The 15438-nt window shown below is 36.8% G+C and overlaps 1 protein-coding gene across 3 annotated transcripts; it reads left to right on the top strand.

Annotated features, from left to right (window-relative positions):
• Positions 1–1047: 1047 nt before the first annotated feature.
• GNPNAT1 (glucosamine-phosphate N-acetyltransferase 1) lies at positions 1048–15031 on the top strand. Of its 3 annotated transcripts, none has more exons than XM_068545436.1 (6): positions 1048–1228; positions 8789–8956; positions 9964–10026; positions 11530–11657; positions 12589–12650; positions 13945–15031. In XM_068545436.1, the coding sequence occupies exons 2-6, from the start codon at positions 8803–8805 to the stop codon at positions 14090–14092; spliced, it is 555 nt and encodes a 184-aa protein (XP_068401537.1). In that variant the 5' UTR covers positions 1048–1228; positions 8789–8802; the 3' UTR covers positions 14093–15031. The 3 variants fall into 3 exon arrangements, with proteins under 3 accessions (XP_068401537.1, XP_068401525.1, XP_068401529.1); XM_068545424.1 differs by having other exon boundaries at positions 1049–1282; positions 13945–15030; XM_068545428.1 differs by having other exon boundaries at positions 1049–1272; positions 13945–15030.
• The last annotated feature ends 407 nt before the right edge of the window (positions 15032–15438 follow it).

Genomic DNA, 15438 nt, shown 5'->3' on the forward strand with positions numbered 1-15438 from the left:
AATACATCAATCAGCAAAAGAGTTATCTGAAATTTAAGTCTCACAAATAAGCAGAAAATATTATTTCTGGCAGACTATATATGGTGTTAATTCTTTGCACCGTATTAAGAACAATTTCAATAAGTTGAAATTTACGGTACAAGGCAAGGAATGGGAGCTACTAGCCACGTAACTTCGGCAAATTACTTAACATCTCTGAAACTCTTTCCCAATCTGTAAAATGAGGGCACGTGCTAGTTAGGTAAGACGCTTTGTAAGTGGGAGTTCAGAGAAAAGTCAGTTTTCTTCTCCTAACCCAGGGTTTCTCAACTTCAGCAATACTGACATTTCAGGCCAGGTAATTCTTTATTGTGGGGAGCTGTCCTTTGTATTGTAAAACATGTCGCAGCGTGCCTGATCTCTACCCATATCTACCCTCTATCATCTGGAAAGATGCCAGTAACACCTCTCTCCCAGACTTGAGGTTGAAAATGACCACACATTGCCAACTGCCTCCTGAGAGGCAAAATCGCCGCAGCTGAGAATCATTGTCCTAACCTCCGTGTTCATCCAAAAAGGATCTGAGCGAGAAATAAAACGTAGTCTCGGAGTAGAATGCAGGGGTCCCACCTCACAGAGGCAGGATGTGTGACTCAGAAAACTGGGGATGAGGAGCTTCGAGCCTCCAGCGAGTAGCCGAAGTCCTAATCAATGAATGAACTGACTACGAAGGGAAGGTGCAACGAGGGGCAAACGAAGAGGGCAAGAAGCCGAGACTCTGGTCTCTGAGAACCAAAGATGCACACACTGGTCACCACTTACAGTGCTTCGCTGACTCCGAGGCAAAATTATGTCCAGTTAAACCGAGACGCTGAGGCCGCGGGGGAAGCCTTAGGGAGCGAGGAGCAGGTGCCGCGCGGGGCCGAGATTCCTTGCCGGCATTCGTTGCCGGCACGCCTACCTGGTGGAGTCCCCGCGACGTCTCCGCCGCCGCCTCACGTGCTGACGCCGGCCGCAGGCCCCGCCCCCGCCCGACCCCCAGGCTCTCGACCCCGCCTCCTCCCGCCGTCGCCTCCTCCGCCTGCGAGCGGTCCTGCGTAAGCGGGCAGGGGCGGGCTGGAGGTGTCGGTGCTGCCACGTCTTGGCGGCGGCTCGCGGAGCGGCGGCCTTGCGGGAGACTGTAGCGCCGGAGGTGGAGGAGGTGGGGCTGCCGCTGAAGCCGGATGTGGATCTAGTGCTGTGTACCCGGGTGGGTGAGAATCCGACGGGCTTGGAGAGGAGCGCCGACTGCAGGTCTCTACGGGTGAGGGGGACCGGGGGTCGGGGAGAGAGAGCGGGGCCCGGCCGGATGCCCTGGGTGCCGGCTTGGGCCTGCCCTTCAGGTATCAAACAGGTGTGACTGCTACCCCCGAGCGAGGCGAGCTAGGCCCGGTCCGGGGCGGGGGGAGGTTCCGTTCGGGGAGCCGGGCATTTATCTTCGCCAGCTGGGTGCGTATGAGGGCGTAGAGGGCAGTTTGGAGCAAGTTGAGCGGACACACGCGTGGAGCAGAGGTTAGGGGTGATGGCCAGTGGTCCAGCCGTGCAGGAGGTGGCCCTAGCAGGCAGGAACAGAGACTGGGGTCGAAACTAATTCTTCGTTCGTCAGGCTTTAGCGTGGGGGATTGAGACAGTTGTTCACAGTCTCTGCCGCCATCGGTTTTGAAATGGGCACGAACGCCTCTGGCCCTGTTTTCCACCTTTCCTTTCCGAGTAGCACCCCACGGCGGTCAGGAGCCACTTGAGGACATGATTCTGCTCCGAAGATCACCTGTACTGACTAAATCGGGGTTTTCACCGCAGGAAAGACGGACATCCTTGGTCTCTTCCGGGGGCTTCTACCCCTAGAAACACTGAGTACTGTGATTTCTCTTATAGGAGCTGTTTATGTAAATCAAACTCTTAAAATTTCATAAAAAATTGAAGGGCGACTATAGTTTTGTTAGGATATACACTCGTGAATAAATCCTAGAATGGATCTCAAGAAATCATTCAGGTCAGTTTCATTAGGCAGGATTCACTGACATTTTTTAGAATAGGGGAGACACCTCCCTGTCTGGCACGATGATGTAAATATTGGCTTCTATTGAGTATGGTACTGTAGAGCTCAAGACGGGAGAACAACATCGGAGGATTTAGTCCCAATTCACTCATTGGCTGTGTTACCTTGGGGTCAAGTACTGAAAGCTCCACGTGCTCCAGCTTGCTCATGGGTAGACTGGGAATAATGCCTAAATCACAGGGATCAAATAAACTATCAGGAAATTTTAAAATTCTCAACTGAAGTGTAATTGCATAATTTAATAAATATAGCTAGGCCTATTAAAATCATCACCGAATGAAGTGTTCTTTAGATTCACAATTCAGTCAGATTACTATTGAAATAGTTATAAAATGTATGTAGACGAACCCCAAAGTCTCAAACAGCACACGGGCCCCCCTCCTGCTTTAACCATGTACTGAAGTCATACAGTACTGCCCCGAAAGCTCTTGAGATATATAAAGGCCATTTAGATTTGACCTTAGATTATGTTTAAAAGTTTTATATCCACTTTTGAAATCTTCATTCCCAGTATCTTATTACTTGTTGCTCTCAGTTGCTTGATTCTAGCAGCAGCTAGAATGTGTATTCTAGCTGAATACATGTGTATTCTAGTGTATTCTAGTGCACTATAGATGCTGAGAAACCTGTTGAAACTGTGTCCAAAGAATGGTCAACCGACTGAAAGCCTAATGTGATCTTAGTAAAAATGAATTTGGTGTATGGTTTTTGTGATATCGCTTGTAGCAGTTTGGTAATCTTTTTTTCTTCTAGATTTTCTGAAATGTGATCTCCAGATAAGTCTTATACCATTCGTTATTCATTCACTAGGCATATTTATTGGGCTAAGTTTAGGCATATATGGGCCTTTAAATGCTTGTTAACTTAGTAGTTAAACAGAAAAGGTACTTGAGAAATACTTAAGAAGGGTTAGGGTTTACTTTTTAAAATTAATCTAAAATCTTCAAAATAAGACCCCAATGAGGGAATTCCCTGGCGGTCCAGTGGTTAAGACTCGGCACTTTCACTGCTGTAGGCCCAGGTTCGATCCCTGGTTGGGGAACTAAGATCCCACAAGCAGCGTGGCCAAAAAACCCCAAAAAAACAAAACCAACAGAAACAAAACAAAATAAGACCCCAATGATAATGGTGAAATTCAGCTTCAAACAACTGTGCAGTTCTGTTTACTGAAATTTCCTATATTGTGGTACCTGGGGGCACTTTAAGATGCTGAAAATTATTTCTTTTGTAAACCAAATAAATTTACCTGTTTTGCTCTTTTATAAATGCTTTTGAAATTTAGTATCAAATCACATCTTACTTTAACTTGCCCAGCATATTAATTGGGCACCAGCAGAATTTACTATATGGGGACAGAATAAGATAAAAGAAGGTAACCTTAAGTATGGCTCTGTTTTGTAAAATAGCTCATATAAACATTTTGATATTAATTTTTTTAAAGATTTTTTTGATGTGGACCATTTTTAAAGTATTGAATTTGTTACAGTATTGCTTCTGTTCTGTGTTCTGGTTTTTTGGCCACGAGGCATGTGGGATCTTAGCTCCCTGACCAGGGATAAAACCTGCACCCCCTGCGATGGGAGGCAAAGTCTTAACCGCTGGACTGCCAGGGAAGTCCCTTGATATTAATTTTTGATTGCTATAAGAATATGGATTCTTATTTCTATCCAGAATGCATTAAGTACTTTAACTAGCCTGAAATTCTTACTTTCCAAATATAAGTGCTGCTTTGACTAAATTTTAAACTCTTGCACAATAAAGTAGAGAATTCACCTTCACTAGTGCCTCTTCAGCACTGCAGAGTATAGAGTCTGGAGTCATGCAGGAATGGTTGCATAATTTGTGGCAACTCGTGAAAAATGAAAATGCAGGGCTCTTTGTTTAAAAATTATTAAGAATTTCGACAGTGGCAGCAGAGAATTCAGTGCGGGGCCCTGTGTCCTTGAAGCTGGCCCTGCTACCTGGTTGTGAATCCTCACTGTTCCTTATTTGCTCTGTTATCTTGAGCTAGTTACTGTGCCTGCTTTCTGGTCTGATACATCTTTCATTGTATTTTCATTTGTATATAAAGTACTCAATAAATATTAGCCAGTATCATTTATTTTTATCATTCATGGAATAAGACCATCGATTAAAGAAAAGCACAGGACAATATTAGTATTTACTGTTTAAAATTCTTTAAAGGCTTCGTAATCCTAATTCTTCTCCTGTGTACCTCTCCCCTCTCTCTCAGAAATTGTTAACTCTATTTTGCGAGTTTTCTAGGCACATTTCATTGTAAACTCAGGCAACTTTATAGGAAGAAGAACTCTGGTTAACTTTAAATTATCTTAATGTCCATCCACGTTTCCTTTTGAGCTTTCTTTAAACTTCATGCTTACAACTGTATGTTAAATAGCATGAACATCAAAATGTTTAAATGGTATGTTGTCTTGAAGGACTTAAATTTGTAATACTTTCTGACTTCTGCACTTAATGTACACATTTTACTTTATTGATAAATATTTAGCCTGTTTATCTGTATACCTGAAAAACAATGTTGTTATCCATCTTTCAGATTACACCCAAAAAGTACACCCAAAAGCCTCAGGGGTCCAGTTATCAGGGACAAATACTAAAGTGCATGCACTAAAGTTAATCTACAAAAAAATCTGTTTCTAGTGGACCATAAGCTTGTTAAGTTTTATGAATGATTGTTTTAATCATCACAATTTCCTTTCCTTACTATTCTTAGATCCAGGCATAGTTTTTACAGCATAACATGATCTGAGTCCTTTTTGAGGGAAAGAAAACAAACCTCTCAGTATTCTACATAGTAACTATTATTTTTAAAGTTCTTTCTTTCCTTTCCAAGAATGCCAGCTTTCAGTTTAACATAAACATAATAATATTTTTGTAGCTCCTGTACCCAGCACAGTGCCTGACTCATGAATTAATTTAAAGGTGAACAAAGTTAACGAGAACGTATAAAAATAAATTTTAAATTAGTTGCTAACTGAAGTATCAATGTATCTTGTTGAACACTTACTTGCCCTGTGCCAGGCACTGTTAGGTACTTGTATACAGTAATTCATTTCTTCCAACAATTTCATCTCCATTTTACAAATGAGGAAACATTCTCAGTTTAACTTCCTTAGCCATCATCACACAGTTGACGTTTGAACACCAGGTCTGACTCCAGAGCTCATGCTCTTTCCATGTCTAGATTTCAATTTCAGCTTTGCTAATTCTGTGACCTTGGGCAAGTTACTTAACTTGTCTACACCTGCATTTCCTCATCTGTTGAAATGCAGATAATAATCATCCCTACCCTGTAGGATTGTTATAGTAAGTGAATTAGTAATGTGTAAAGTTCTTTGAACAATGCTGGCACATAAGTGCTGAACAAATGTTAACTTCTATTATTACATCACAGTACGTTCCCAAAGCCTCTGCTATACTGCAGCAGAGTATATATATATTATATATATATTACCTATATATAATAGTTACATAGGGTTATACAGTTTAGTCGACCTTTAAGGAGAAGTTAAGAATAGTTGCCCTTAAGCATATTGTGACTTATGAAATAGGGAACATCTGGGAGTTGGGATTTGGAGGAAATTGTTCTGTTATTAAGTGGACTTTAATTTTTCTGGTATTGCTTTCTTGTTTTATGGTAGTATGTTATGGATGTATATCTTTAAATTCTTTGTTTTAAAGAAGTAGAGGCAGGTATCAAATAGAATACAGTTGACCCTTAACAACACGGGTTTGAACTGCAAGGATCCACTTATATACGGATTTTTTTCAATAGTAAATATTATACTACACATTCCAAGGTTGGTTAAATCCACGGATATAGAACTGCAGATACAGAGGGCCTACTATAAGTGATACATGATTTTTCGACTGCACGTTTTTGTGTGGAGGATTGGCACCCTAAACCCACGTTGTTCAAGGGTCAACTGTGGTTTCTTTAGCTGGGCATGGGCTTACAAATCAAAGTTCAGGGTTGCCTTACAATCTCCTAATAATTGTTAGGAAGACTTTCCTCCAGCAGCTCTGTTCCACAGACGTGTGCCCCACCAGCCTTTTTTTTTTTTTTTTTTTTTTGGCTGCGTTGGGTCTTCATTGCTGCGCGAAGGCTATCTCTAGTTGCGGCGAGCGGGGGCTACTCTTCGTTGTGGTGTGCAGGCTTCTCATTGCAGTGGCTTCCCTTGTTGCAGAGCACGGGCTCTAGGCGCGCGGGCTTCAGTAGGTGTGGCTTGCGTGCTTTAGAGCGCAGGCTCAGTAATTGTGGCGCATGGGCTTAGTTGCTCCGCGGCATGTGGAATCTTCCCGGACCAGGGCTTGAACCTGTGTCCCCTGCATTGGCAGGCAGATTCTTAACCACTGCGCCACCAGGGAAGCACCGCCGCCCCCCACCCCAGCCATTTTTATGCTTAATATGTTTTTCATTCTATCATTATCTTATTTAGTCTCAGTTTTATTAGACCACACCTAATAAGAACCTGACCATTTCTGAATGTTCAAAAGAGAGGAAAATACCATAATTGATCATTTTTCAATAGCATGAAAAACACTGGCTATTTTTTCTTTTAACATGTTTATTGGAGTATAATTGCTTTACAATGGTGTGTTAGTTTCTGCTTTATAACAAAGTGAATCAGTTATACATATACATATGTTCCCATATCTCTTCCCTCTTGCATCTCCCTCCCTCCCACCCTCCCTATCCCACCCCTCTAGGTGGTCACAAAGCACCGAGCTGATCTCCCTGTGCTATGCACCTGCTTCCCACTAGCTATCTATTTTACATTTGGTAGTGTATATATGTCCATGCCACTCTCGCACTTTGTCGCAGCTTACCCTTCCCCCTCCCCCTCCCCGTATCCTCAAGTCCATTCTCTAGTAGGTCTGCGTCTTTATTCCTGTCTTGCCCCTAGGTTCTTCATGACCTTTTTTTTTGTTTTTTAGATTCCGTATATATGTGTTAGCATACAGTATTTGTTTTTCTCTTTCTGACTTACTTCACTCTGTATGACAGACTCTAGGTCCATCCACCTCACTACAAATAACTCAATTTTGTTTCTTTTTATGGCTGAGTAATATTCCATTGTACATATGTGCCACATCTTCTTCATCCATTCATCTGTTGGACACTTCGTTTGCTTCCATGTCCTGGCTATTGTAAATAGAGCTGCAGTGAACATTGTGGTACATGACTCTTTCTGAATTATGGTTTTCTCAGGGTATATGCCCAGTAGTGGGATTGCTGGGTCGTATGGTAGCTCTCTTTTTAGTTTTTTAAGGAACCTCCATACTGTTCTCCATAGTGGCTGTTATCAATTTACATTCCCACCAACAGTGCAAGAGGGTTCCCTTTTCTCCACACCCTCTCCAGCATTTATTGTTTCTAGATTCTTTGATGATGGCCATTCTGACCGGTGTGAGATGATATCTCATTGTAGTTTTGATTTGCATTTCTCTAATGATTAATGATGTTGAGCATTCTTTCATGTGTCTGTTGGCAATCTGTATATCTTCTTTGGAGAAGTGTCTACTTAGGGCTTCTGCCCATTTTTGGATTGGGTTGTTTTTTTGATATTGAGTTGCATGAGCTGCTTGTAAATTTTGGAGATTAATCCTTTGTCAGTTGCTTCATTTGCAAATATTTTTCTCCCATTCTGAGGGTTGTCTTTTCATCTTGTTTCTGGTTTCCTTTGCTGTGCAAAAGGTTTTAAGTTTCATTAGGTCCCATTTGTTTATTTTTGTTTTTATTTCCGTTTCTCTAGGAGGTGGGTCAAAAAGGATCTTGGTATGATTTATGTCATAGAGTGTTCTATGTTTTCCTCTAAGAGTTTGATAGCATCTGGCCTTACATTTAGGTCTTTAATCCATTTTGAGTTTATTTTTGTGTATGGTGTTAGGGAGTGTTCTAATTTCATTCTTTTACATGTAGCTGTCCAGTTTTCCCAGCACCACTTATTGAAGAGGCTGTCTTTTCTCCATTGTATATTCTTGCCTCCTTTATCAAAGATAAGGTGACCATATGTGCGTGTGTTTATCTCTGGGCTTTCTATCCTGTTCCACTGATCTGTATTTCTGTTTTTGTGACACTGGCTATTCTTAAGCTGCTTAGATGCAGCTGAGAAACTTACAGATTTTTAGAAAGACTGCTGTGAAAACAAAATCCAGTAGATAGTCTTGGTGTGAATCTATCATAGCTGAGACCAAATATTCCAGTGAACGCAGAGAATTTTCTGTTCATGGTTCATAATTTTTAAAAAAGTTACATGCCCAGTAAGTCTTCTTTAGTGTCAGGTAAAACTGATGAGTTACTCCTTAGCCCAATAATAAAATCCAATAATGTAAAAAAAAAAAAAAAAAGAGCAAGCTCCTGAAAAGTCAGCTATTCACAGTGCTACACTAGTAGCACTGACCCAGAGGAAAAAAATGCTTTAAAAGTCCTATTAGAAAATGGAGTTTTCAAGTGTAAAACTTCTAAATTTAGTCACTTGTTTACTGTCTGATAGAATCTGTGAGTTTTCTATAGAGCTGTAGCTGTGGCATTTGATGTTAGAGTCAGGATAGGCTAAAATAAAATATCTTGCATACCTGTTAAAGAATTTTTCTAATTGCATTAATTTTTATTAAGAAGTTGACATTCTTGACAATCAACAATTTTCTACTAAACAAAATGCCTTAACGTTTAAAATTTTATTTTAGACCTTACTGCAAAGATGAAACCTGATGAAACACCTATGTTTGACCCAAGTCTACTCAAAGAAGTGGATTGGAGTCAGAATACAGCTACATTTTCTCCAGCCATTTCCCCAACACATCCTGGAGAAGGTTTGGTTTTGAGGCCTCTTTGTACTGCTGATTTAAATAGAGGTATGGACTCGGTTTACAAATTCTGGTTAGACTTATAGTTAGCATTCTGTGTTCTCCACAAAATGACGACGATGCCTATAATTTTTAAAACCACTATTGGACTTTTATTTTTTGTGCTTAAATTTTAAAGTGACTGAGAACTCAATTCCAATGTGTATAGACCAGATATTACTGTATTACAGTACTGTATTACAGTATTTCAAATGACTTAAGTACAACAGTGTTCCTTCCTAATTAAGCAGCCAAAAAGGGGAAATTATCTTGTATAATGACACATAAGGAAGAATCTTCTCTAAGAAGCTGGATGGGGAATGAGGATAAAGATAATTTGCCTTGGATAAGGTGCAAAAGGTTTTGTCTACACGTGTTCCTTTTTTTAACATCTAAATTCTCCAAAATGATTTCCTTAAATTTCAGTAATCAAAAATCAACTTTTTACAGTTTTCTTCTTGGTAGGAAATCTTAAGAAACTATTATATTTTGGTCAAATTAATTACTGGGTGTATAGAAGTTAAGATTCTCAACATTCTATGCTATTCACATTAATTTAACGTAACATTAATGAAATTAATCAGGAATCTTTAAAAACTGTAGTCTCAACAATGTTATTTATATTTTATTTTACAAATAGTATCATATTTGGTCATAATGAGAATCTTGCATTTTTAAGTAAAACCAAAGCACATATTTGGGAAAATTTGGCATCCCTTGCGTTGAATGTAATGCAAATTACATTGAAAACTGTACATGCTGGTTCTGTAAATATTGAGTATTAAGGTCAGCACTATTCCAAAAATCTTATGCAGGCAAAGACATTGGTAAAACCTATTACTATTTGTTTTATGTAGTGATAATAGAAAGAATAATGGGTTTCAGTTTAATCTTTTAAAATAGTTTATTACATAAAGTTTTGAAAAAATAATTGCCCACCAGCTAGACATATTACTTCTTTTGATATATATTTCATTTGCTGTTCTCATGACTTGAAATCTGTTTTTCAACACTAGGTTTTTTTAAGCTACTAGGTCAGCTGACAGAGACTGGAGTTGTCAACCCGGAACAATTTATGAGTAAGTCCTACAGTCTCTTTTTCCTGAAGGAAAAGAAATAAAGGGAAACAAGATTTTATTTTTGTTTAGAGCTCTGTTCAGTGTCTACTTGTGGTTTTGTTCAAATAGCTAGAAATTATTCAAATAACAAATTAGCTATTTTCTTATTTAAATGTTTAATGTGGCTGAACTGTTTTAGAATGCAAATGTAGCAACTACCAAGTTTTACAAAATACCTGGCTACTTTTAGATAATTACTGGAGCATAGAACCTGGGTGGCAGCCTTAGAGATTGTTTTTTATTGTAGTGTTTACCTTTCATGTGGTTAGGTCATTTCACAGAAATTTCATCACCCAATCAAAAATGTAAGAAAATACGTTCTAAATTTATTTTTTGGTTCATTTATATTGAATTTTAAGGTTGGCAGGTATCTTTTAGTTCATCCCTCCCCCTTTGTAATACATATGAGAGGATGGAAATTAAAAGAGAGGTCAAATGACTTCCCCAAGATCACAGGTAAGAAAAGAACTACAACCTTCCTGACTCCATCCAATGCTCTTAACAGTGTCTTCCTATTTTCATTTCCTTCAATAGGTAATTTTATTTTGTACTTTATATGACCTTCCTGAGATGAAGATTATTATTTCCTGATTCTCATTGTTTCTTTTCCTTCATTGAATTTATTTCTTCCCACTCCAGACCCATTACTAGAACAAGACTGTGGAAATAAACAGTATGTTGAGACTGTTAGGCTCAGTTTTTATTCCTGAATTCTTCTTTGCAGGCATATCAGATTAGATGAGAAATCATGTTATTTCATCAATATAAGTACTAAAAGTCAATTTGAGGGGAAGATATTTATTCCAATTTTGCTCCTGTTTGCTATGTGGCTTTGGGAAAATCTGGGAAATGAAGACTTATTTTTTTATCTACTTCATCACAAGGTGCTTTCAAAGCAAACAAAAATGATGATTCTATTTCTAAAACAGGTCATGTAATCATGGAACACTTGAGAGCACAAAGGGAAAATTGAAAACTACTTTGTCAAATTATTTTAAAATCAAAAGACTAAAAATTAAAGAATGGAGACACAAACATTCTCTTGTTAAAATTTGCAAAGAGTTTTGTTCTGTGTGAATATCTGTTAAGTGAAAAGGTTAAAGGAATCAATTTAAAGTTAACTAGTAATGAAGATATGAAAGTTTTCATTCACTAGTCACAGAAATGGCAACTTGTACAATTTATTTGTATTTTAAGTGCTGTTCATCTAAAATAGCTATATTAGTCTTACTTTATTTTGCTAGAAGATTTTTTAAATGTATGGACTATGTTCCAGTTGATACTGACTGCTGATATTTCAACTACTTGGTCATTTTTAATAATTGATATTTTCTTTAAAATTACTGTGGTAAAATAGCTATAAATATTCAATAATATTTATTGAAGTAAGCTAATTCTAGTATTTTTCTGGCACCTAATAAAGTTTAATGTCTACCACATAACACTATTTTCCAATTTCCACAGAATCTTTTGAGCACATGAAGAAATCTGGGGATTATTATGTTACAGTTGTGGAAGATGTAACTTTAGGACAGATAGTTGCTACAGCGACTCTGATAATAGAACATAAATTCATCCATTCCTGTGCTAAGGTATGTGTTCATATTAATGCTTATGAGTAAAATGGATATGTGTTTTCTAGCAAAATCGACTTTGACTTTCCATTAGACAAGTCTGTTTTCCCACTGCTTTTTATTGTAAAATGAGAGAGCTAAATATTGGCTAGAATAGAAGTTTTGCTTCTTAGAAATCACTTAGTAACAGTCAATTTCCCATTGTCTTCTAAGAGTTATGAGGAAGAAAATGTGTTAATATGAACTGTTTGCTAAAAATTGTTCTGTAAGGTGTTAGAATTGGTATAGACATAGAGAAATCAAGTCAGCATCGTGGAATTTGGCAGTAATGTTTGGAATCTCTAATGCTAATTTTTTTTCAAAAACAATACTTTGAATATACTACATTAACACAAATTCCCATCAGTTTCCCAGTGGTAAAGGGTTCAGAATAATATATTCTGTTCTAATTGTGACACTTCTAATGCCTGTAGAGTTCCTTCACTCCTCATGACTCACATGAAATAGTAAAGAAAACAAAACCTAGGTAATCCAATGAGAATATGATAGAAAACACTTGGAGTTATTCTGTGAAGTATGAATTTTGGTGTGGTTTCTGTACTAGAAATTAATAAACTGTATTTGGATGTCTGAAATAAATTGCAATTAAGCAAGGAGTAGGATGATGGATGTAGTACGTTCATGACAAGATTACATTTTGGTGATGTGGATTCTGAGACTTGCTTTAAAATAATGGGGTGGGAAGGTTTAAGATACAGACAAAGCAAAATTAGGCCACAAATTGATTCACTGTATTATCTCCTCTGTAACAGTAAGTTAAAAAACTTTGCATTTTGCAAAGTTAACGTTTACAAAACATTTATTTATCAATTAATTCTTACCGTCACTTGTTGATTTAACTAAAACAAAACTACATGCTTAGTCCTTTAAACACTGTAAATATTTTCAGAGAGGAAGAGTAGAAGACGTTGTTGTTAGTGATGAATGCAGAGGAAAGCAGCTTGGCAAATTGTAAGTAGGCAGAAACAAGGTAACCCCGGATAAATTACGATACTCTTTGTGTTTCAGTTTACAGTTTCTTGCAAGATACTTTTTAAAAAATGTTTTCCTGTTTGAAGTTTTTTAAGCATCATTAATTATGAACTCATTCTCACTCCATAGCTTACACTGAATTTAATGAAGAAATAAGGTATTTTTATATAATTTTTACCATAAAGTTTGGAAATTGGAAGTGTACTGTTAAAACAGCAACACCTTAGTTATTAACTTTTAATAGTAGTACTCTTATTGTAGTAGGAAACAGAAACTTTTGGTGAGCCAAGTAATTTGTCCATTTCTCTGTCATATTTAAAAACAAAGGAAATGTTCTCAGTTACGGAAGTTTTAGAACCATGTACTGAAACAGCCTTCACAGTGTAATCCTCTATACATTTATCTAAATCTTTTAAAGTAAGTTTCATAGGTTTATTGCCTATTTATAAAATAGAACTTGCTTTTTAATATTATCCCTTCTGAGTTTTAAGGAATTCACTCAGTAAATATTAAGCACCTGCTACACGCCAGATGCTATTCAAGGTATTTGGTGTACATCAGCGAACAATAGAGACCCATTTCTAGTACTTCTAGTCCATGTAACTTAGTCATGCCTTTTATAATTGTGTAACTTCAATCAAGAGGTTTTGTCTTCAGAATAAGATTTTTCAATCTATACAACATGAGAAAACCCTTCAGGTAAATTTTTGTAGATCTTTCCCAGTTTTTATAAAGACGTATACATTTTTGCTTTGTTTACACTTCATATTAATTAGACCAATCCAGAGTTAACCTAATACATTCTTTCACAAATATTTAAGTAACTTTAAAAATGATAAAGAACAAAGCAATTATTTACCCATTTATGTTGGCTATTCCTAAATAGTTTGAATAGATCTAGAGAAAAAGATTAATTTTGGCCATATTTTTTAAAAGGTTTCTAGTCTTTGGTGTTAATATTAATTTTAAACCTATTTTTAAAGAGGGTTTAGGGTGAGTTCAGGGTTTAGGGTAATATTTGTTCTATTTATTAATGGGCTGGAGATTACTAAAGTATATTTGAAACAAAATCAAATGCTTTGGGTGATTTAAATGTTTAACCACTTATAATTTGAATATTTAAACGAGTATAGTGGGAAAGGCCATGATCTAATAAACCTATTTGTAATACAAACTTGAAGTTTCATGTGATATTCACTCACATTGTTACTAAAATCCATTTTTATTAACAAATGCTCTATGCCTTGCCTACCTTTTTTTTCTTTAATTTCAGGTTATTATCAACCCTTACTTTGCTAAGCAAGAAGCTGAACTGTTATAAGATTACCCTTGAATGTCTACCACAAAACGCTGGTTTCTATAAAAAGTTTGGATATACAGTATCTGAAGAAAACTACATGTGTCAGAGGTTTCTAAAGTAAAACCTTTTAAGAAAGACATCTGTCAAAGGAGCTGATGCAACAAGGCTACACTCTCTTCCTAGAGTTAAAATATTTTGTTGCTGCAACCCAGTGACCTCCATAAGTACTGGATAGGAAAAAACACTGTAATACAAGTATAATGACATTTAGAAGATTACTTTGGGCTGGTGAGACATGCTGAGTTTAGATTACAGATGAAATTATTAAGGGGATGACTTTTAACCAAAGGAGTATATTTTTAACTTGAATCTTTTCTTGCATTGTATTTTTCTAAAGTTTGGCTTTATTTCTTAGTAGTCAGTATAGGTAGTACGAAGTTATATGTCTGCTATCTGTACTGCTCATTAAAAAAAAAAAAAAAGCATACAGTGAATAAGGCTGTTTCTTATCACATTCATAAAATTAATATTTTTTTTCAAAGAAATGTATCTAAATACCACTTAGGGGTGTATCATTTCACATATATTACGTGAAATTGGATGTTAGATATATTATAACTAAATGTAGTTCAGTCCAACATTTGCTGATCCTAATACTATACTGGCAAACAACCTGGTGAGCCTTTAAAATAAGGAGAAATGAAAATTAACTTCTTATAAAATGTGACAATTTAAATGTACATCTAAAAGTTGATATAATTCTAATGTAGCTGAAGTACCACCTGTCTTACATGTGAAATATAATAATTATTCATTTGTTTAAAATATCTAAGAGAAATATAAGGTACTTTTTAACAGTGAATTAGTAAATCCTGGCATATTATGTATTTCTAAGCTGATTTCTCATTTTTCCAGGGGTGCCTCTCTTCTGAGTAACATTTTTATGAAAATGGATTACAAAATTGGAGTATTTTAAAATGTATCATACTGCATTTATTACATTCTTAAAATGTTGATGGAGGCTTTTCTATTTAATGTGATTATAATGGTACTATTATTCTGGTCACTATCCTATTTTGATTTTATTTATTTCAATTTTTTTTAAGTTGAAAGAAGAATTAGATACTTCACTACTGGTTCGAATCTTTTACGTTTCATGTTACATTAAACCTGTTCATATGAATAGTCTTTTGTTAGAATCCGAATGTTTTCTGTGCTTTTCTTGAGTTGTCTATTGAATTATTAGGTCAAGTCATGGTTCATAAAATCTTAGTTTTGTGTACCCTTTGTAAAAAGGAGCTTAGAAAGTAAAGACCACCTGTTTCTCATTCCTTTGATTCACACCTACCTCAACTAGATTTCAGATTTCCCTCCATGCAGTAAAGCTAAAGTTGGCTTTCTAAAACAATAGAAATTCTTCACCAGCAGAGGGTGTACTACTCACCTGCTGATGACATAGGCAGATGA

The sequence above is a fragment of the Eschrichtius robustus genome, chromosome 1, assembly GCF_028021215.1.
Source record: "Eschrichtius robustus isolate mEscRob2 chromosome 1, mEscRob2.pri, whole genome shotgun sequence".
In the NCBI taxonomy this organism is placed as follows: Eukaryota; Metazoa; Chordata; class Mammalia; order Artiodactyla; family Eschrichtiidae; genus Eschrichtius; species Eschrichtius robustus.

Bases quoted from the DNA above. Each gene is read 5' to 3' on its own strand.
- GNPNAT1 (XM_068545436.1), top strand. From the start codon at position 8,803: ATGAAACCTGATGAAACACCTATGTTTGACCCAAGTCTACTCAAAGAA. The intron at 8,957-9,963 runs GTATGGACTCGG...TTTCAACACTAG, and splicing joins TACTGCTGATTTAAATAGAG to GTTTTTTTAAGCTACTAGGT. The intron at 12,651-13,944 runs GTAAGTAGGCAG...CTTTAATTTCAG, and splicing joins GGAAAGCAGCTTGGCAAATT to GTTATTATCAACCCTTACTT.